Consider the following 22,224-nt stretch of genomic DNA (forward strand, 5'->3'; position numbering starts at 1 on the left):
GCAGACAGAAAGATACCATTTCGTTTCTGGTAGGCAGACACGTCCGCAATAGTAAACCAACTTATTCAGTATAAATTTAGATATGGCTGTTTGTACCTGGTGGCATTTTGCCAAATGCGATTCTGATGAACTGAGCTTTAAATTACAAAGAAACATTTTCACATGGCTTTAGGTCAAGGTTTAGAACAGATATACAAAATAGATGTCTCCAATTGCTTGTTCTGACGTGTAGCACAATACACTACAGGTCTAGACTCACTTCCTTATGCATGTTTGAACTTGACATCGAGTTTCACTGTGGTCTCAGACAGACTGTAAACATTTTAATGTTTCTAAGGTGTTTTGTGTTCTCTGCGCTGCCAAGCTAAAGGTATCACCCAGCATTCTAATAGAATGTCACTCAATCCATCCTTACTGACAGAGTTGGAAGTATCATACTGCCTCCCGAGATCCCAAGTTGACTACAGACAATCTGAACCTGACCAACACCCAAAGAATTATAATTTATTTATATACTTGACCCAACCATAGTTGTCAATAGAGTGGATTCCGGTTAATCACATTTTGGCTAATTAAGCAGCTGTTCCAATTAGCCAAAGTTTCATGGAAATAGTTAAAAGGTATTTATAAGACAAACTATGTAACAAATTACATATTTAGGTGAAATACAGAACAAATTAGAACATTGTCAATAGCTACTGTAGCACTATAAAGCTGTGTATTAGTTCCCAATAGTAATCACAGGAGGAATTCATCCAGTGTACGCAACGAACAAAATCAGTGCAGACACCTAGTGCAGATAATTGACTGCCTTCAATACAAGGCCATCGACGATGAAGTAGTGAAATCATTTCATTTTCACTCCCGGCCGTTTCTGGCATTGCCAAGCCTGAATTCCTGAAATCACAGTGAGCTAAACAGTTCTGAATTGTCTTACTACTTATTTCTTGCCACTATCAGTGGCAAAAATCACTGCTTTTTGAACACAAATACACGCAACCACACTATTTAAAAACTGTTCACTTCAAGCACAGTGTAGTCTAACAACCACCCAAGTGTGTGCAATTGAGGCTAGTTATAACCTGCTCAGCAGCAGTTTCCTGCTCAATTAAGTGGCATTGTGTCCCAAATAAGCGAAAGGAATCCCGGCAATATTTTTGATTAGTTCTTGTTCTTAAAGAGTTGTCACAAGTAAGCGGCTGCCCTGACTAGCGAATGGCCCAATTAACTGGAATCCACGATGTAACAATCTAAAACCCAGTATTCACATGTAGCAATATTAAGCAAATTATTCTAACCTCATAGAGTATTAAGCAAAGCTGACATCAGGAAGGAGGATTGGAGCTTTAGCTCCCACACCACCAGGTTCAGGAACAGTTATTACCTTTTAACCATTAGGTTCCTGAGCCAGTGTGGATAACTTCACTCACCTCAACTCTGAACTGATTCCACAAGCTATGAACTCATTTTCAAGGGCTCTACATCTCATATTCTCAGTATTATTTATTTAAACCCCAATCTGAATACAACTGTTTTATCAGAATACACACTAGCCTGACCTGAACTGAACATATTCAATCAAGTCCCATCAGACTTGAATTATTCATTCAGGCTTTCTACCAATTTTTCCCCTTTTTCAGTCCAGAATTTTTGTTAAATTGCTCTCCTCTGGATTTTTGAAGTTGTAATTTCATGCACAGTTTGCCATGTAACTGTAGGAACGTCCTGCAAGTGATTTCTGCTTGGGTACTTTTCAAATCATCTCAACACAATTTCAACAAGTCCCCAAACACAAGAGCAACACACACAAAATGCTGAAAGAGCTCAGCATGTGATGCCGAATCTATGCAAAATTAGAATCAGAATTAGGTTTAATATCACCAGCAATTTGTTGTTGCTATATATATGTGCCTAAGACTTTTGCACAGTACTATACATCAAAACATACAGTGAAATGCATCGTTTGCATTAACAACCAATATACCTAAGGGTGTGCTGGGGGCAGCCTGTATGTGTTGCCACACATTCCGGCGCCAACATAACATGCCACAATGCTCGGCATAAAAGCACAGAATTCAACAAAACTGTAAGAAAACAACGACAGTTAAACAAGCCCCATTCCTCCCTTCCACCTACACACATACACAGTCCTGTAACCCCAAGACCACCTGTATTCTGCTCCTGCAGCCCAGACCTGGAACACCTGTCGGTGAAGTGTCGTCCCTATTATCTGCCACGGGAATTCATCTTGGTCATACTGACAGCGGTCTACATTCCCCCCCAGGCGGACGTGGAGTGTGCTCTGAACATACTGTATGCCAACATCAGTGAAATTGAGACCAGGTATCCGGAGGCTTTGCTCATTACAGCCGGGGACTTTAACCAGGCCAACCTCAGAAAGGCGCTGCCAAAGTTATACCAACATGTCTCCTGCCCCACTAGAGGTCTGAATATACTTGACCACTGCTACACAGCAGTCAAGGATGCCTACCGTTCTGTCCCACAACCTCACTTCGGAAAATCGGACCATCAGGCCGTACTCCTCCTCCCAGCTTACAAACAGAAACTGAAGCGGGAGGTCACGGTGACAAAAGTAGTGTCGCGTTGGACAGAGGAAACGGATGAGGTCCTCCGTGACTGCTTTGAATCGGTGGACTGGTTAGTATTCAAGGACTCAGCAGCTAACCTCAAAGAGTATGCTTCAGCTGTCAAGGACTTTATTTGGAAATATACGGAGGACTGTGTGTCTCACAAGACGATCTGGGTATTCCCTAACCGGAAACCTTGGATGAATTATGAGGTCAAGTCCCTTTTAAAGGCTAGTGCTGCGGCTTTTAGGTCCGGGGATACCAGTCGCTACAGGGAATCCAGGCGTGAACTCTGGAAAGCCATTAAGGGCGCCAAGAGGCAATATCGAGCCAAGTTGGAAGCCCAGGCTAACCAGAGAGATGGCAGTAGACTATGGCAGGGTCTAAATGAGATCACTGGGTGCAAAGAAAAGTCTGGGAATATCAATAACTGTGGTGCTTCTCTTCCTGATGAACTTTATGTATTCTACGCAAGATTCGAACAGAAGAGGAGTATCCCACTCCCTCCGGATGAACCGGACCTGGTGGCATCGAGATTCATCGTCACCGAGGAGGACGTTAGAAGGGCCTTCCTGAAGATAAATCCAAGGAAGGCAATGGGCCCAGATGGCGTCCCAGGATGGGTTCTCCGGGCCTGTGCAAGCGAGCTAGCTGGAGTGTTTGCTGACATCTTCAACTGCTCCTTGCTTCAGCCTAAGATCCCCTTGTGTTTTAAGAAGGCAACGATAATCCCAGTGCTGAAGTAGAGCAAGGTGGCATGCCTGAATGCCTATCGACCTGTGGCTCTGACATCAATTGCTATGAAGTGCTTCGAGAGATTGGTTATGGCACACATCAACTACAGCCTACCGGTCAACCTCGACGCTTTGCAATTTGCCTACCGGAGCAACAGGTCATCGGCAGATGCCATCTCTCTGGCCCTACATTCCTCCTTAGAACACCTGGAGAATAAAGACGCATAAGTAAGGCTCCTTTTCATTGACTACAGCTCTGCCTGTAATACCATCATTCCAAATAAACTGATTCCTAAGCTCTGGAACCTGGGCCTTAGCACTCAGATCTGCAGCTGGATCTTCAACTTCCTCACAGACAGGACCCAGGCTCTAAAAATAGGGGACAAGCTCTCCTCTACAATCACTCTGAGCACCGGTGCCCCACAAGGCTATGTACTCAGCCCCCTGCTGTACTCACTGTACACCCATGATTGTGTAGCCAAGTTTCCATCAAACTCAATATGTAAGTTTGCTGATGACACAACAATTGTAGGCCGTATCTCGGGTAATGATGAGTTTGAGTACAGAGAGGAAATTAAGAACCTGGTGGCATGGTGCAAAGACAATAACCTATCCCTCAACGTCAGCAAGACGAAGGAATTGGTTGTTGACTTCAGAAGGAGTAGCAGACCGCACGACCCAATTTACATCGGTGGTGCGCAAGGGAACAGGTCAAAGGCTTTTTTTTCCTCAGGGTCAATATCATAAATGACCTGACTTGGTCCAACCAAGCAGAGTCCACTGCCAAGAAGGCCCACCAGCGCCTTTACTTCCAGAGAGAACTAAAGAAATTTGGCCTGTCCCCTAAAACCCTCACTAATCTTTATAGGTGCACCATAGAAAGCATTCTTCTAGGGTGCATCACAACCTGGTATGGAAGTTGTCCTGTCCAAGACTGAAAGAAGCTGCAGAAGATCGTGAACACGGCCCAGCACATCACACAAACCAATCTTCCATCCTTGGACTCACTTTACACCGCACGCTGTCGGAGCAGTGCTGCTAGGATAATTAAGGACACGACCCAACCAGCCAACACACTTTTCGTCCCTCTTCCCTCCGGGAGAAGGCTCAGGAGCTTGAAGACTCGTACGGCCAGATTTGGGAGCAGCTTCTTTCCATCTGTGATAAGACTGCTGAACGGATCCTGACCCGGATCTGGGCCGTACCCTCCAAATATCCGGACCTGCCTCTCGGGTTTTTTTGCACTACCTTACTTCCCATTTTTCTATTTTCTATTTATGATTTATAATTTAAATTTTTATATTTACTAATTTTACTATTTTTAATATTTAGTATTTGTAATTCAGGGAGCGGGAAGCGCAGAATCAAATATCACTGTGATGATTGTACGTTCTAGTATCAATTATTTGGTGACAATAAAGTATTCTTCGGCCTCCAGCACATTCCTGATTTGGATGCAGACACTGGGTTTTCATCTATGCCAGTGCACTTGCAGAGATTCACAGACCTGGCACTCCTGCCAACGGCCTTGTCTTTCTCAACAAGAGCAATGTAGAAGGATTAATATTAAACCTGGAGTCTTATGCAGAAAAGCTGAATGTTCCTCCAGTCTTCATCATCATCATCATCATCATTATGTGCCATGTCGTGTGATGTGGGCGATCATGGTCTTTCCATGACTATGATTTTTCTTGGCAAATTTTTCTACCGAAGTGGTTTGCCATTGCTTCTTCTGGGCAGTGTCTTTGCAAGACAGTTGACCCCAGCCATTATCAATACTCTTCAGAGATTGTCTGCCTGGCGTCAGTGGTCACATAACCAGGATTTGTGATCTGCACCGGCTGCTCATACGACTGTCCACCACCCGCTCTGATCGGGAGGGCTAAGCCGTGCAATACACACACAAAATGCTGGAGGAACTCAGCAGGCCAGGCAGCATCTAGGAAAAGAGTACAGTCAATGTTTTGTGCCAAAACCCTTTGGCAGGACACCCTCCAGCATCTGCAGATTTTCTCTTGTTTGTGGGCTAAGTAGGTACTAGACCTGCAGGCTAGCGGAGGGAAGGAGCACCCGACACCTCCTTTGGTGGAAATGTATCTCCACACTTTTTGATCTGATGTATTTTTTATTTATATGTTTTAGCGAAAGCTTAATGCTGCTAGACTCGATAAGTGTTTCCACACTGGGGTTTAGAAAGGGAAAACCTAATGAATGCTGGTTATCTGAAACAACTAAAGATTGTTGCAAGTTCACAGAAAATCAGCAACTGTGGAAGGAGAGAGAGAGAGAGAGAGATAGGGTAAAAGTTTTAGTTTGGTGTTTTTAAAGGTAGATAGCTTTAATCACTGGAGTGATTTTTTTAGGAAAAGTGAGCACACATGATTGAGTACAGATGTTAAACGTGGAAAAATTCCACTTTGCTTTTTAAGATTAGAAAATGGGGTGAACAGCCAACCCTCTTTCAGCAGGTATTTTGGCATTTTTACCCTGTTAGCAAGGCAGGTTTGAATTATATTCTGGTTGGAATATTGGGTGATATTTCATTCTTCCTCTGTTAAGTCACTTTTTAAAAATTATTAGCTCAAAGGCTTCTGAGATCATATTATTGCTGTTAAGGTTAATGTGCATTGATCTTGTTCGCAGTTGTGTTTTCTTGGATCTTATAATTATAAGACTAAACTAACACAGGAAGCTTATGGTGGGCTGTGAGCTGTGCATCATATCAACACTTTAATCCTGAGAAAATATGGTGGTCACAGTAAAGTTTTTGAGAAAAACTCATATGACCACATTCTAAAAGCACTTTGTACAAGGGGTAGGTCAGAGGTAGGTTATCTTACACAATGAGTGGTAGGTGTGTGGAATGCACTGCTGGGGTGATGGTAGAGGCAAATACATTGGAAATATATAAGAGACTCTTAGATAGGCACATGGATGATAGAAAAATGAAGGGTTATCTGAGAGAGAAGGGTTAAATTGATCTTCAAGTTGGTTAAAGGGTTGGCACAACATTGTGGGCCAAATGGCCTGTACTGTTCTATGTTCTCTGAAATGAGAAGTCTAAAGTAGAGATTGGGGGAAACTGATGAAGTCCTGAATAAAGGGTCTCGGCCTGAAATATCGGCTACTTATTCCTTTCCATAGATAGTGCCTCACCTGCTGACTTCCTGCAGCATTTTAGTGTGTGTTGATCAAGGGAAATTGTTGTGTATGAATCTCATGCCACTATTTGGAATTTACTGTACTTTTAAAGTCCCTAGCAACTTTTTCTAAATAACTCTGTATTATTTTCTAACATAATTAATCAAGGGTGTGACTTCAGTCCCGTAGCCAAGGTGAACTGCCAATGAAGTGCTCATGTAGCTGGAGGAGATTTATCCAAAAGTGACGTCAATTTGCAAATTCTGGGAAATGTCTGATGGACTGATCACTAAAGGAAACTGCTGTTAGTCTGTTCACAGTGCAGGGAGATGAGCTTGAACAGGGACAAGCTAAGACTGGCGATTTACTTCACTACGTACCCGTTTATAAATCTGATTTAGCAAAGGGATTTTGTGAGAGCTGCAGAGCAGTTATCGAGAGCTGGAAAGTTTGAGTTAAAGGGAAGAGAAATTAACCAAGGTAATTAGAGCTGTTTTGGTACTGTTTTGTGACCCTTAATGTACTGTTCCTAGAGGTTCCAAAAAATAATTAACATCTACTTTTTGTAATTGTATAGAATCAACATCTGGGTTAGTTTCAGGTAGTTCTAAAGAACTTGGTTAAAAAAATCGTGCAAGTTTTTGATCAATTCTCAACAATATGCATTGTGATATTAAAAGAAGGAATGTAATTTGTAAGTGGTTTTACACAGTGGGAAATCCATGGCTGGACAATACCCCATTGGATTTATAGCAAGTGTTAAACAAGGCTGTTGGCAGATGTTGAACAGATAGCAAATGCTTTTACTTAGAGGGCAGGAAGATCACAAAGCACACCCCTGCTCGCAGTTCATATATATTTCTAAGCTACCAAACTTGGAGTGGACTTGGCGAGTTCTGGGAGGAGATTGCCCTTTTAAAGAAAAGTGGTATATGGATGGCAGATCTGAAATGAAATTATTTTAAAAAATCATATTCTACTTTTTGTATGGGTTACCAATCCTTTGTATTTCTTTATTGTTTGTTTTTACTATTTGTGATTTGGTGCTCTTCTGATTAACTGTCTTTGGGAGAAAAAAGCCACATTTAATTCTATAAGTATCATTATGATTTTGTGATTAGCTCATTTTTTTCGCTTTTAAAATAATTCCAAAAAATCAAGAAAGGACAATATTTAGTGGTGTGTTGTATAATTTTTTTAAACTTGTTACAAACATATAATGTGGCTAATTAGTAAATATTTTGCCTTCTACGTTGGTATGCAATTTTCAAATTGTGAAGGACAAGCAGATTTGTGCACTTCTATTCCTGAGTGTTGACAGAATGTTGCAGAGCATGGGGTAGCGCGGTAGCGTAGTGGTTAGCACAGCGCTTTACGGTACAGGAAACCTGGGTTCAATCCCCACCGCTGCCTGTAAGGAACTTGTACATTCCCTCTGTGACGCATGGCTTTCCTCGGGCTTCCGCAGTCCAAAGACGAAGGTTAATTGGTTATCGTAAATTGTCCCATGATTAAGCTGGGGTTGAAATCAGGGGGTTGCTGAGCGGCATACCTTTGTGTGGAAAAGTACCTTTCCTATGTATGAGGATGAGGATAGATCACATGCTTAGGATCAAGGACAGTACAAACCATTGAGGATTTAAAAAAAACTCTGAAGGCATACTGTGGTTTCTGACACAGTAATTCTTATACATCCAGTACAAATATCTTTCTCCTGGATTTGAAATACAGTAAAAAAATGTTCAAAAGAAATTCCCAGGGAAAATAATGAAAAACAATTTTTGACTTTGCACATTCAAGGCATGGTTCTTTTCTATTGTCCTTTGCCATTTTAATAGTTCAGTGATCGTGACTGAATGAACATTTTATATCTCCCACTCTGCTGCCATTATTAAACATATCGCATTATAAATCACATTGCAACATGTCAAAGTCAAAGGAAATATATTATCAAAGTGTAAATGTAATGTCTACATAGCTTCAGATAACTCAAAGCATTCTTAAATACTATACTTGGATGCAAGAATCAAAGTTTGGTTCTGTAATTTGCCTTTTGAAAATGGTGAAAGTTTTGCGTTTTTTTGTTAATAGTTTAAATTTTCATATTCTTCCTGTGATTGAATCATTTGATATCATTGTACACGTGGCAACCTAATATGGTATAATTGCAAATGGGGCAGCGTGGTAGTGTAATGGTTAGCGTAACGCCGTTATTGGGTATTTTTAAAGTGGAGGTTGATAGGTTTTCGATTAATAATAGTGTCAAAGGCTACAGGGAAAAGGCAGGAGGATGGGGTTGAGAAGGATAATAAATCAGACATGATGGATAGCGCAGCAGACTTGATAGGCCGAATGGCCTAGTTCTGCTTTTATATTTTATGGTCATTACAGTATCAGCAACCTGGGTTTAATTCTGCTGCTGCTGTCTGTAAGGAGTTTGTATGTTCTCTCCATAACCTGGTGGGTTTTCTCTGGGTGCTCTGGTTTTCTCTTACATTCCAAAAATGTATGGGTTAATAGATTAACTGGTCCCAATTGGTTTATTGGCAGTGGGGTGGGAGGGGCATATTGGGCAAGAAATGCCTGTTACTGTGCCGTATCTCGAAATAAAATTTGAAAAGTGAGCTTGTTCCATTTTTCACTGTTTCTTTAAAGCTCTTAATTTGTTTTGCTAAGTGGATAATGCAGGATACATAATTTTATGACCTTCCTGCTCTATCTGGGCCAACAAAGGCAAGGATCTGGTATGCCTTCTGAAAGCACCTCATCTACTTGTCCTATCATCTTTGAGGATTTGGATAGGTGCACCTATAGTATATCCCTTTGTCAATCAACTTTTCCCAGTACACTGAGATTTAATATGCATTTTCTTACTTTGGATGTCTTTGAGAAAGGCAAGCACGGTAATTTGGTAATTTGTGTTCAATTTTCTGACTAGTCTATGGAGAGACTCCCTGTCAAGAACATTTTAAAATAACTACCCCCAGAAACTTTTCAGGGGTTTCTTTAATTGTTTCCCATTGTTTCTCCTCCTCATTGCCTCTATGTAGCCTCCTTCTGCGGGGAGGGCAGGCGAGCAAGCTATGTACTTCTGCCTGACTTCATTCCCTGTGCTATCCCACGCTCAGCTGACAATAGATCATTGTGAGGTGAGATGACAAGACAACCCTTAATCACAACTAATGCTTTCCATTCCATCTTTACTACCAGATTCTCCTCCAACCTATCCACCTCCACAAAGTGTCCCGACCTAGAACTGAAGAGTCACATCACAAAGAAGTTAATTCATTTTGTCAGCCAAATTTATTAATTTAGCAAAACTAACAAAAGACTGATACTTTAACAGGCAACATTTTCTGTAAAACACGGGTTCCCAACTTTTTTTATGCCATGGGCCCCTACCATTAACTGAGGGGTCCATGAATCCCAGGTTGGGAACCCCTGGTGTAAAGAAATAGACATGCAGAATATGAAACAGCTACTTTAACATTTCATATGTCAAAGGCTTAACAAGGAGTCTTTTTGACAGTATGTGCTGCATCACTTGATGCTACAATTGTCTGTACCCACTAGTTAAAGCAGAGTGGGGATAAAGACTGAGTAAAGTGCAGGGCTTTATATACTAATTTGACACTGCAATTTAATAAATGGGACAGGTTTTGACATCTGCATTCCAACAGCTTATAACACTTATTTATTTCCAATTTTCAGTTTGTGTGAGAGCAGTGCATGTAAATCATTTGTTGGCAAAATCTAACCATCTAACAACTTGATTAGTTGGAGAGCCTTACAGTATTTATTAATGCTTCAACCTCAATAATAACATACCTAATTGTATGTGAGTATGTGCAATGATTAATAATTACGGTATATTTTCTCATTTCCTTAGGTGAAGTTTTCAATTAATGGAAATATTTCAAAATGAAAAGAAAAAATGTCATGTTAGACCAGGGGTTCCAAACCTTTTTTTATGCCATGGACTCTTACCATTAACCTGAGGGTCTGTGGGCCCCTGTGGTAGGCAGAAGACCAGTTATTATCAAAAAAGAGAGAGAGAGAAAGAGAAAGATAATGTTTCCCATAGTGGGGGCAGGGGGGGGAGGTCTGGCATTTAGAAGAGTGAGGGGGGAATCTCATTGAAACTTATCGAATATTGAAAGGCCTAGATAGAGTGGATATAGAGAGAGAGAGATTGGAATAGAAGGACGTCCCTTTAGAATAGAGATGAGGAGGAATTTCTTTAGCCAGAGGGTGGTGAATCTGTGGAATTCATTGCCACAGACATCTATGGAGGCCAGGTTATTGGGTGTACTTAAAGCGGAGGTTTATAGGTTCTCGATTAGTAAGGGCATCAAAGGTTACAGAGAGAGGTGGGAGAATGGGGTTGAGGGGGATAATAAATCAACCATGATGGAATGGTGGTGAAGACCTGATGGGCCAAATGTCCTAATTCTGTTCCTATGTCTTATGGTCTTACGGAGAGAAAGCAACACACTAGTTTAAACACGAGATTCTGCAGATGCTGGAAATATTGAGCAACATACACAAAGTAGAGGAGGAACTCAGCAGGTCAGGCAGCATCTATGGAGAGGAATAACTGTCGACATTTCAGGCCATGACCCTTCTTCAGGACTGGAAAAGAAGTGCATAGAGGCCAGAATAAGAACGTGAGTGGAAGGGAAGGAGCACAGGCTGGCAGATGATAGGTGAGAGCAGGTGAGGGAGAAGTTAAGTGGGTGGAGGAAGGTTAAAGAAGTGAGAAACTGGCAGGTGATAGGTGAGACCAGGTTTGTGGGGATGAAGTGAGAAGCTATGAGATGACAAGTGCAAAAGGTAATGGGGTGAAGAAGGGATCTGATAGTAGAGGAAAGTAGACCATGGGAGGTAGGGAAGGAGGAGGGACATCGGAAGGAGGTGAAGATGAGGAGAAGCGTAGGAATAAGAGGGGAGCCACAGTATACCTTCATAGGGTCTTGGCCCGAGACATCAGTTGTTCATTCCTCTCCATAGGTGATGCCTGACTTGCTGAGTACCCTCAGCGTTTTGTATTTGTTGAACATGGCATTTTATTTGTCTATTTTTCATGAAAACGAAAAGTAAAATTGAAAACTTATAGCTGTTTAATCAAAAGAGAGTTCTATATTTATCAGTTGAAGAATCACAGTGGGTCATTGGAGAGGGTTCAAAGGAGATTCACGAAAGTTATAACAGAATTGAAAAGCTTATCATATGAGGAGCATTTGATGGCTCTGGGGCAGTACTCAGTGGAATTCAAAAGAATTGGGGTGGGGGAAGAGTCTCATTGAAACCTATTGAATGTTGAAAGGCCTTGATAAACTAGATGTGGAGAGGATGTTTCTAGTAGTGGGGGAATCTAAGACCAGACAACACAGCCTCAGAATAGAGGGACGTACATTTAGAAGTAGATGAGGAATTTCTTTAGCCAGAGAGTGGTGAATCTGTGGAATTTGTTGTCAGATGTGGCTGTGGAGACCGTCATTGGGTATATTTAAGGTAGAGGTTGATAGACTCTTGATTCGTCAGGGCATGAAAGGTTACGGGGAGAAGGCAGGAGATTGGGGCTGAGAGGGAAATGGATCAGTCATGATGAAATGGCAGAGCAGACTCGATGAGCCAAATGGCCTAATTCTGCTCCTATGTCGTACGGTCTTATGGGTCTGAACCTGTTAAAATGTAATTGGCTTAGCATTACATGATTGAATGCCTCTACCTTAGTAAATAGTAATGTTGCATATTAGGTTTATGAAGCTATTAACATCAATATAAGACTTTGAAAGATTTTATCTGATCATTTCACTGCTGCTGTTCTTAATAATCTGTTATTCAGTTATTTAAAGTTACATTTCTAGAGCATTTAACTCTGTATATTTAAATTAATCTTACTGAATCTTTGCACATACAGTGGCATCAGGTTCTGGGAATTTTTAACCTTAACTATTTTGTTAACATGAGTTTTATTGATGGTCTCTAATAATCTAACTATTTAAAATAAATACTATTTCATGATTTAATTGGGAATATGAGATTATTAGTTTCTGTGTACTCAGTCATTAATTTTCAAAGCATAATCATGTTGGTTTTCTTTCATTTATAGGCTTACTCTCAGGATGCTTACCTGAAGGGTAATGATCCTTATTCTGGGAGCGCTCGTCACATACCAGAGCCGCCACCTGTGTGCTACCCTAGACATTTGCCTACAGCACAGACCAAGGAGCCTTTGCTGACTGCTTCATCTCGGGGAATGCTGGTGGACAACAGGAATTACAATGCCAGCTCGTGTTCTGACAGGGGATTCTATTCTGATCCATCTTCACCACTGGACATCAGCACCACAGCTAGTCACCCTGGCAGCACGTGGAATGAACTACGGGGCCGAGCACGATCATCAGATCTGTTGGCCGAGATTGGAATAAGCCATTCAAACCCTAGGCACCATGTAGAGGAGGTGCAATATGGAATAAAGCCAAGATCAGCTCTAGTGAGAGAAATGACTGTGTCTTCTTCAAATTCTGTTGTACAGGGTCCAATAAGCAATAAATATGGTTCAGGTTCAGCTCCTATGCAGGATTGGTATAGGGGGCGGTCTAACCAAACTCCTTTCTTGTCCATCTCAAACCATAATGTTTACTCAGGTCCCAATAGCAACATGGGCCAGAGAAGTTACACTAGTTCTGTGAGCAACAGGGAAAACAACTATTTTCATTCCGATATTAGGACATCATGGGAACGACTTGGCAGCATTAATACAGGCAGACACCAGTATAACCCACCCAGCTGGCAGTCAACACGGATATCACGTCGAAGCTCGTCTGAAGATCGGGGCTACACTGCCATGCCCCCCAAGTACAGGAGTTACTCTCAGGATAGACTTGAGGAGACTTCATTACACAAACACTGGCCTCACAGTGCTTCCCAAGACACTTTACTTGCACCTATGGATGAGCCGTGGAATTACAGGACTCGTTCGGAAGATTATTTGGGAAAATGCGATCGATCTTTGGAGAATTTAACACATAATGCCTTTACAACAGGTGGCGACAGGTTTGTATGGACACATTCAAAGTCTGGTACAGCAAGCTTTTCTAAGTCTGGTGGGCAGGAACATATTTTTTGGCAGCATAGACCGGCAGGTTATTCTTCAGGAAATCATGGTCAGAAGAATTCATGTCATCAGAACTCTAGCAATAGAAGTACATATTATACTAACCCAAACTCCAGAGTATCTGTACCTTCTCAACAGCAGTGCAGAAATGAAGCAACTCACTCTCATTCTATGAAGAGAGCTGATAATGCACGTGTAGGGCAACAGACTGCCAATGTTCCTCAAAGTAAAGTATCTCATCTTTCGGATAGGTCAGTGTTTGTTTCTGGTTTGACTGCCAGCGAGCCCAAGGCTGAACATTGTGCCCCTGGCCAAGTCAAAAGAATTGATGTGCCCGTTGTCCGAGACCAAAGACTGACCAATCATGATCGGCAGGGTGGCTTATACCCAAAGCAGACCTCTGGTAAGGAGACAGTCTTTCAACAGGACATTAAGCCATTTCCTAGTATAAAGTCTGGAGTCTCCCAAATTTCCAAATGTGAGGTTCCTTTGGGGATTGTACAAAAGGATCAAGAAATGCCACAAGCAAGCAAAGCCGCCCACTTGAGGCAGAAACCTCCCAGTGGCCGCAGAGTGCCGCACCCTCTCAGACACCCAGCTTGTATAGATGTACTGGAAACAACACCCGTAATTTCACCACCAGATTACGTATCAGAAAGTGCATCTTCGGAACAGACAAGTGTGAGACTGCAAGGGACAACTGCAAAGTCTCCAGAAGACTCATTGGCTTCAATTCCATATATCGGTATGTAAAACACCCAAAAGTGAATTGGAAATGATAACAAAGTTCAAAGTAAATTTTATTAACAAAGTACATATGTGTCATCATATACAACCCTGAGATTCATTTTCTTGTGGCCATAAATAAATAAATATAATAACCATAGTAGAATCAATGAAAGACTGTACCAACAGGGTGGACAACCAGTGCACAAAAGACAACAAACTGTGCAAATACAAAAAGAAATAAATAAAGATAATAGATAAGCAATAAATATTGAGAACATGAGATGAAAAGTCCTTGAAAATGAGTCCATAGGTTGTGGGAGCATTTTAATGATGAGGCAAGTGAAGTTGAGTGAAGTTATCCCTTTTGGTTCAAAAGCCTGATGTTTGAGGGGTGGTAACTATTCCTAAAGTTAGTGGTGTGAGTTCTGAGGCTTCTGTATCTTCTTCCTGGTGGCAGCAGCGAGAAGAGAGGGTGTCCTGTGTGATAGGGGTTTCTGATGATGGATACTGCTTTCTTGCGACAGCATTTCATGCAGATGAGCTTGATGGTTGGGAGGGCTTTACCTGTAATATATTCAGATTCAGATTAGTTTATTATCATGTACATCACAGAGTGCTGTGAGATCATGTTGTAGAAAATGCAGGGTCAGTGTTTTGAAGAGTGCAATATGAGATCCTGCCTTTGAGCATTTCTGACCACGTTTAGAAGCTGGTGAACATGTGAGGGATGCTCGTGTTTTATCAATGAGGCATCTGTAACTTCAGAAGTGTAACTGGGTGAGTTTCCCAATTCCTAACTCATCCCCAATCTCCCATAACCTGGCTGCAGCTAGTCTCCTACCCCACTCAATCACACCCCTGCTGACAACTGATTGCCCTTCTCCTCTTTGTCCTGACACCCTAACTTGATCAAGTATATTTAATTTAGTTGTCTGACTCAATGCAGCAAATTTTAGAATGATGTTGTGCCAATCTTTTAATTTACTCCAAGATCAATCTAACCCTTCCCTCCTACATAGCCCTCCATATTTCCTTCATCCATGTGTCTGTCTAAGAGCCTTTTAAATGTCCCTAATATATCCAGTTCTAGCATTCCATGCACCCACCACTCTCTGTGTAAAATACTTACAATTATCTTAAAATTTTGCCCCTTTGTGTTAGCCATTTCTACCCTGGGAAAACCCCCCTGGCTTTCACTCTATCTGTGACTCTTCTTGTACACCTCTATCAAGTACACCTCTTGTATTCCTTCACTCCAAAGACAAAAGCCTTACCTCACTCAACCTATCTTCATAAGACATGCCCTCCTTTCCAGGCAGCATCCTGGTAAATCTCCTCTGCATCCTCTCTAAAGCTTCCATATCCTTCCTATAATGAGATGACCAGCACTGCACCCAGTACTTCTAGGTCCAAATATGCTCAGGATGGTTTCAGTCTAGCCAAAGTAAACTTTGAAAATTGAGTGCGAACGTTGTACAAAAGTCACTTCATAAGTTTTGGTTTAGCAAGAAACTTGTAATGAATCAAATAGACAACAAGATGGGAATTATTCCATCATATAATATTTACAAAATATATAATAAATGTGAATATTATTAAAAAGCAGGATGAAAGTGCAATAGATTGAGCCATGTTTGATCTTGGAAACAATTCAGGAACTGCAGGTAGTGCAGCTGCCTTAAAGCTCTAGTGACCTGAATTTGATTTTGACATCCAGTGTTGTTTAAGTGAAGGTTGCATTTTCCTACTGGTGCTCTAGTTTGGTCCTATATTTGATGGCCCTAGTCCTGTACTCACTGGAGTTTAGATGAGAGGTGTTCTCATGGAAACCTATTGGAAGTCCTTGGTACAGTGGAGATACATCTCTAGCAAAGGATGTATAAAGCACATCTTCCTTCCGCTAGCCTGCAGGACACCCTTGGACAAGGTGTATCACCTGCTTAACCCCTCCCCCCGATCAGGGTTATGTAAAACCATGGGAGCAGGTGGTGGATGGTCGTTTGAGCAGCCGGTGCACATCACAAGTCCTGGTTATGCGACCACTGACAGCAGGCAGACAATCTTTGAAGAGTATTGATAATGGCTGGGGTCACCCATCTTGAAAAGACACTGCCCAAAAGAAGGCAATGGCAATCCAGTTCTGTACAAAAATTTGCTAAAAGCAATCATGGTCATGGAAAGACTATGATTGCCCATGTCATATGACATGGCACATAACAAACGAAGGTAGAGTGGATGTAGAGAGGTTATTTCCAATAGTGGGGGCGTCTAGGACCAGAGGGCACAACCTTGGAATACAAGGACGTCCTTTTAGAACAGAGATGAAGAGGAACTTCTTTAGCCAGAGGGTGGTGAATGTGTGGATTCATTGCCACAGACAGCTGTGGAGGTCAAATCAGTGAGGATATTTAAAGCAGAGGTTGTTAGTTACTTAATTAATAAGAGCATCAAAAGTTACAGGGAGAAGGCAGGAAATTAAGATTGAGAGGGAAAATAAATTAGCCATGATTGAATGTCAGAGAAGACCCAATGGGCCAAATGTCCTAATTCCTCTCCTATGTCTTATGGTCTTAAAATATCGGTTTAGAGCTTTGCAAATGTTTTCTGTCTCAATCCTCAGGTTATCATTTTGGTTTTGATTAAGGTTCACTTTCTAATCCTTGTTCCATAGAAACATAGAAACTTAGAAAACCTACAGCACAATATAGGCCCTTCGGTCCACAAAGCTGTGCAAACATGTCCTTACGTTAGAAATTACCTAGTGTTACCCATAGCCCCCTATTTTTCTGAGCTCTATGTATCTATCCAGGAATCTCTTAAAAGACCCTATCATATCCGCCTCCACCACCATCGCTGGCAACCCATTCCACACACTCACCACTCTCTGAGTAATAAACTTAACCGTGTCATCTCCTCTGTACCTACTTCCAGGCACCTTAAAACTGTGCCCTCTTGTGCTAGCCATTTCAGCTCTGGGAAAAAGCCATTGACTATCCACATGATCAATACCTCTCGTCATCTTATACACCTCTATCAGATCACCTCTTATCCTCCGTCACTCCAAGGAGAAATGGCCGAGTTCACTCAACCTATTCTCATAAGGCTTGCCCCCCAATCCAGGCAACATCCTTGTAAATCTCCTCTGCACCCTTTCTATAGCTTCCACATCCTTCCTTTAGTGAGGCTACCAGAACTGAGCACAGTACTCCAAGTGGGGTCTGACCAGGGTCCTATATAGCTGTAACATTACCTCTGTTCCTAAACTCAATCCCACGGTTGATGAAGGCCAATGCACTGCATGCCTTCTTAACCACAGAGTCAACCTGCGCAGCAGCTTCAAGATCCCTCTGATCCTCCACAGTGCCAAGAGTCTTACCATTAATGCTATATTCTGCCTTCATATTTGACCTACCTAAATGAACCACCTCACACTTATCTGGGTTGAACTCCATTTGCCACTTCTCAGCCTAGTTTTGCACCCTATCGATGTCCTGCTGTAACCTCTGACAGCCCTCCACACTATCCACAACACCTCCAACCTTTGTGTCATCAGCAAATTTACTAACCCATCCTTCCACTTCCTCATCCAGGTCATTTATAAAAATCACGAAGAGTAGGGGGTCCCAGAACAGATCCCTGAGGCACACCATTGGTCATTGACCTCCATGCAGAATATGACCTACCTACAACCACTTTGTTCCCTTGAAGAAATTATAGAACATTTCAGTTTTTATTTGATATTATCTGCAATGCTATCCAAACAACCCTCATTTCCTTTCTAACTTTACCTTCTATAATTCTTCAAGCTTTTTGCTTTGTTAAATTCTTAGTATCAGAGTCAATGGCAAAGTTGTTCTCCTTGGGTCCTTCAGTAAAACTGCACTTCTGTGACAGAAACTTATGAAAGCTATTCTTTTGTGACTGTAACCCTGTATTAGAATTACTTCCATTTATGGTAATATCAGCAGTAGAATGCAATTCCCAATGTGCGCTACATGCATTTAACAAAGGGCATTGACAGTGTTTTCCCAGGAGTTAGTGCTGCAGTGTTGCAATATCTATGAATAAAAAATAGATTTATTCTGACAATAAAATAGGAAATTGTATAATAATTGACTTTTTTCTGAGTGAAAGAGTCTGTAGATATCGAAAATATAGGTTAATTATACCTGAAAAAAATTGGAAATGGGGATGAGGGTTGTGAGATTTAAGATATAAGTACTATATACAGCCCAGTCCATCACGGGTAAACCCCCCCCCCCCCACCATTGAGCACATCTACATGGAGTGCTGTCACAGGAAAGCAGCATCCATCATCAAGTCCTGAAGAAGGGTCTCAGCCTGAAATGTCAACTGTTTATTCATTTCCATAGATGCTACCTGACCTACTGAGTTTCTCCTGCATTTTGCGTGTGTTGCTTTGGATTACCAGCATCTCCAAATGTTCTTGTGTTTATCCATCATCAAGGACCCCCACCATCTTCTCTCTGCTGCCATCAGGAAGGAGGTACAGGAGTCCAAGGACCCATACCACTAGGTTTAGGAATAGTTATTACCTCTCAACAATTAGGCTCTTGAACCAGAGGGAATAACTTCACTTATTCCATCACTGAACTGTTCCCACAATGTTTGGACTCACTTTGAAGGACTTTTCAACTCATTCTTAATATTTATTGCTTATTTATTATTATTATTTTGTTTTCTTTTGTATTTGCACGTTGGTTGTCTCTTTATTGAAATACAATTTTCAGTGATTCTATTGTCTTTCCGTGTATTTACTGTGAATGCCTGAAAGAATATGAATTTCAAGATAGTATAAGGTGTCATATATGTACCTTGATAATAAATTTACTTTGAACATTGAACTTATTATGGATATTTAAGAGACTCTTGCTGTTGTTGAGTACAGTTGACACATGGCAACCCTATGAGTGTAGTTACCCATAGGGTTTTCGTGGCAAGATATGGAAGTAGGTTGCCAGGCCTTTCTTCCATGCAGATACTGCTGCTTTCTAGGTTGGGACCCAGCTGGGTTTGAACTCACGTCCATCTTCCTTGAAGTCCAGTGTTGATGCCACTACACCACCGGCTGGCACATGGAATGTAGGAAAATGGAGGGCTCTGTAGTTGTGTGATCACTCGAGTTGAGTATGATGTTCTCCTAAGGGGGTTGTCTGTTGGCTGGTCCTCAGGTGGATGTAGAGGCCAATCTGGGATCCACATATTCTGGTGCAGTGTGGGCAAGTGTAAGTGGTGGTTTCTAATCTCTTACTAACTCTTCTTTCAGTTAGTCCTGACAAAGGGTCTCGGCCCAAAATGTCGACTGTACCTCTTCCTATAGATGCTGCCTGGCCTGCTGCGTTCACCAACAACTTTTATGTGTGTTGCTTGAAATTCCAGCATCTGCAGATTTCCTCATGTTGTGGTTAGTGGTTGGGTCTGGTTGTTCATCTTCTCCTTTCATAGTTGCTGCTTGTTCTCTGTGAGCTATGTGGGAGAGAAATGCCAGACTGATGTTGGAGTAGGTTAAAAGGCACAACACCATGAGCCAACGGGCCTGTTCCATGGTGTTCTACATTCTATTTAGAATAGTACTGACTATATCCTCCCAAATTAATCTAATGCATTTGAGCTTCAGTTAAATTTCATATCCAAAACAGAATCCCTCAGTCAGTCTTTTCAGCTGAATTCCAACTCAGAATTGATTCCACAATCTATGGGCTCATTTTCAAGATTATTGCAACTCATGTTTTCAGTTTTGTTTTATTTATTTTTCTTATTTGCAGTTTGTCTTCTTTTGCACATTGCTTGTTTGTCAGTTTTTTTTGTAGTTTTTCATTTATTCTATTGTATTTCTCTGTTCTACTGTGAGCGCCTGCCAGAAAATGAATCTCGGGGTAGTATTTGGTGACATATATGTAATTTGATAAGAAATTTACTTTGAACTTTGAAATTACCTGGGTTGTATGTGCTAGTGTCTGAGATTGTAGCTCGAAGTTCCAGCGTTCTATCTTTGAAGGAGCAGTTTGACATCTGTTCATCTTGGATGTCTGGGTCCAGTGGTATGAGTAGTTGTCACAACTGGGGTCTTCCTTGGTTGCAGTGGATGACCATGACTAATTCTGTGCCTCGTCATTCCCTTCGCTCTCCATGAAGTGTTGTAGAACCGCCTTCCTGGTCGTCGGATCTCATTGTAGATCTCATCCGCCCGGTCCACCAGAGCTGACTTCACATGCCAGGACAGACATGTCCCTATCTCAGCTGGGGTATGAGGCCCACCGGTTACCCTTGCCTGGTTTAGCCCGCCTGTTTTTGCGATATACTGGGGTGCAGCCATTGTCGCATGCAAACAGCTACTTGAAACCACAAGTGAGAACTGAGTGTCCAGTGGGGAATCAAAGGTGAGTGAGCTGCCCCGGAATTGACACGTCAAGCCCCTTCCCCAGAGGTGCTACCCCTCAGTAGACACCCCATAAACCCCGTCAAAGTACTTATAAGTTTCTATATACTACCTGAGATTCATTTTCTTGCTAAGTGAAAAATCAAAGTATATTTATTATCAAAGTACATATATCTCACATATACTACCTTGAGGTTAATTTTCTTGTAGGCATTTACAGGAAAATAAAACAAGAGAATTTATGAAAAATTATAAATAACAAAGACCAGTGAAAACAAATGGGCTAAAGAAGACAAATTGTGCAAACACGCAAAAAAGAAATAATAAGTAAAATAAAGTAATACTGGGAACATGAGTTGTAGAGTCCTTGAAAGTGAGTCAAAAGGTCAGAGTTGAGATGTTTGAAGTTAACCACATCTGCTCAAGAGCATGTAAGTCAGGGGATGCCAACCCCTCTGTTATGGTTGGAGTTCATGGCATAAAAAAGGTTGGGAACCCCTGCTGTAAATGAAGGCATGTACAGGGGGAAAAAAAGAAATACAATAGAATTTATGAAAAACTATTCATAAAAAGACCAAGATTTATTCAATAATCATTTATCAAAAATTTGAAGTATAGAAACCAGGATAGTTTTCTTTTGTCTCTAAACTAAATAAATAAAATGAAATAATTACTGCACCAGACACAGACCAAGTCAGCTTATTGATGTGTCGTGTTTGTTTCACTAGTCTGAAGATTGGAAACACAAGAGATTCTGCAGATGCTGGAAATCTTGAGTAACACACACAAAGTGCTGGAGGAACTCACAGGTCAGGCAGCATCTATGGAGAGGAGTAAACAGTTGACGTTTTAGACTGAGACCCTTCATCAGGCCAAAATGCTGAGTTCCTCCAGCTTTCTGTGTGTGTTACTTTGGAGATTGGAAATAAGGTTTGCAAAAATGATTAAAGCTATTCACTTCAGAGTTTAGTAATTTCTGGTGAAAAATAAGTGATAGGACCACAAGACATAGCAGAACTGGGCCATTCAGCCCATCGAGTCTGCTCCGCCATTCCATAATGACTGATTTATTATTCCTATTAATCTCCACTTTAAATATTCCCAATGAGTTGGCCTCCACAGCCGTCTGTGGCAATAAATTTCACAGATTCACCACCTTCTGGCTAAAGAAATTCCTCCTCATCTCTGTTCTAAATGGATGTTTAAGGCCAATTAGTTTTATTTATTCAGGCACCAGTACCAAATAACAATCTTATCTGGCCTGGCTTAAGTAAGCCACAGGGATGCACTGCAATAACTTGAAATATTATTACATACTTTAATTTCTGTCCATCTTAATTCCTTGTGCTGGCTGTGGTAAAATTCATGTTTGCTGCTTACTGGGCTTACTCAGACAACACAAGAGTTTGGTTAACTTTTGCAATCCAGGATTCTCATAAGGCATGCTTTTAGCTGTTTAATAATCATATGCGGCAAGCTGACAGACTGATTTATTTTCTTAAGTAGTCT

At 41.4% G+C, this 22,224-nt stretch overlaps 1 protein-coding gene across 5 annotated transcripts in view; it reads left to right on the plus strand.

The window, feature by feature from the left end:
* Positions 1 to 22,224, plus strand: part of LOC134340331 (rho GTPase-activating protein 23-like) — a 490,201-nt gene that overhangs the window by 362,483 nt on the left and 105,494 nt on the right. For 4 of the 5 annotated variants that reach the window (XM_063037438.1, XM_063037439.1, XM_063037437.1 and 1 more), the window contains one exon: positions 12,579 to 14,331. In XM_063037438.1, coding sequence (XP_062893508.1) covers positions 12,579 to 14,331 — 1,753 coding nt within the window. Of the gene's footprint in view, positions 1 to 9,512; positions 9,613 to 12,578; positions 14,332 to 22,224 lie in introns of those variants that run through there. The other variant, XM_063037441.1, reaches the window with a different exon arrangement.

The sequence above is a fragment of the Mobula hypostoma genome, chromosome X1 (assembly GCF_963921235.1).
Source record: "Mobula hypostoma chromosome X1, sMobHyp1.1, whole genome shotgun sequence".
NCBI lineage: Eukaryota > Metazoa > Chordata > Chondrichthyes > Myliobatiformes > Myliobatidae > Mobula > Mobula hypostoma.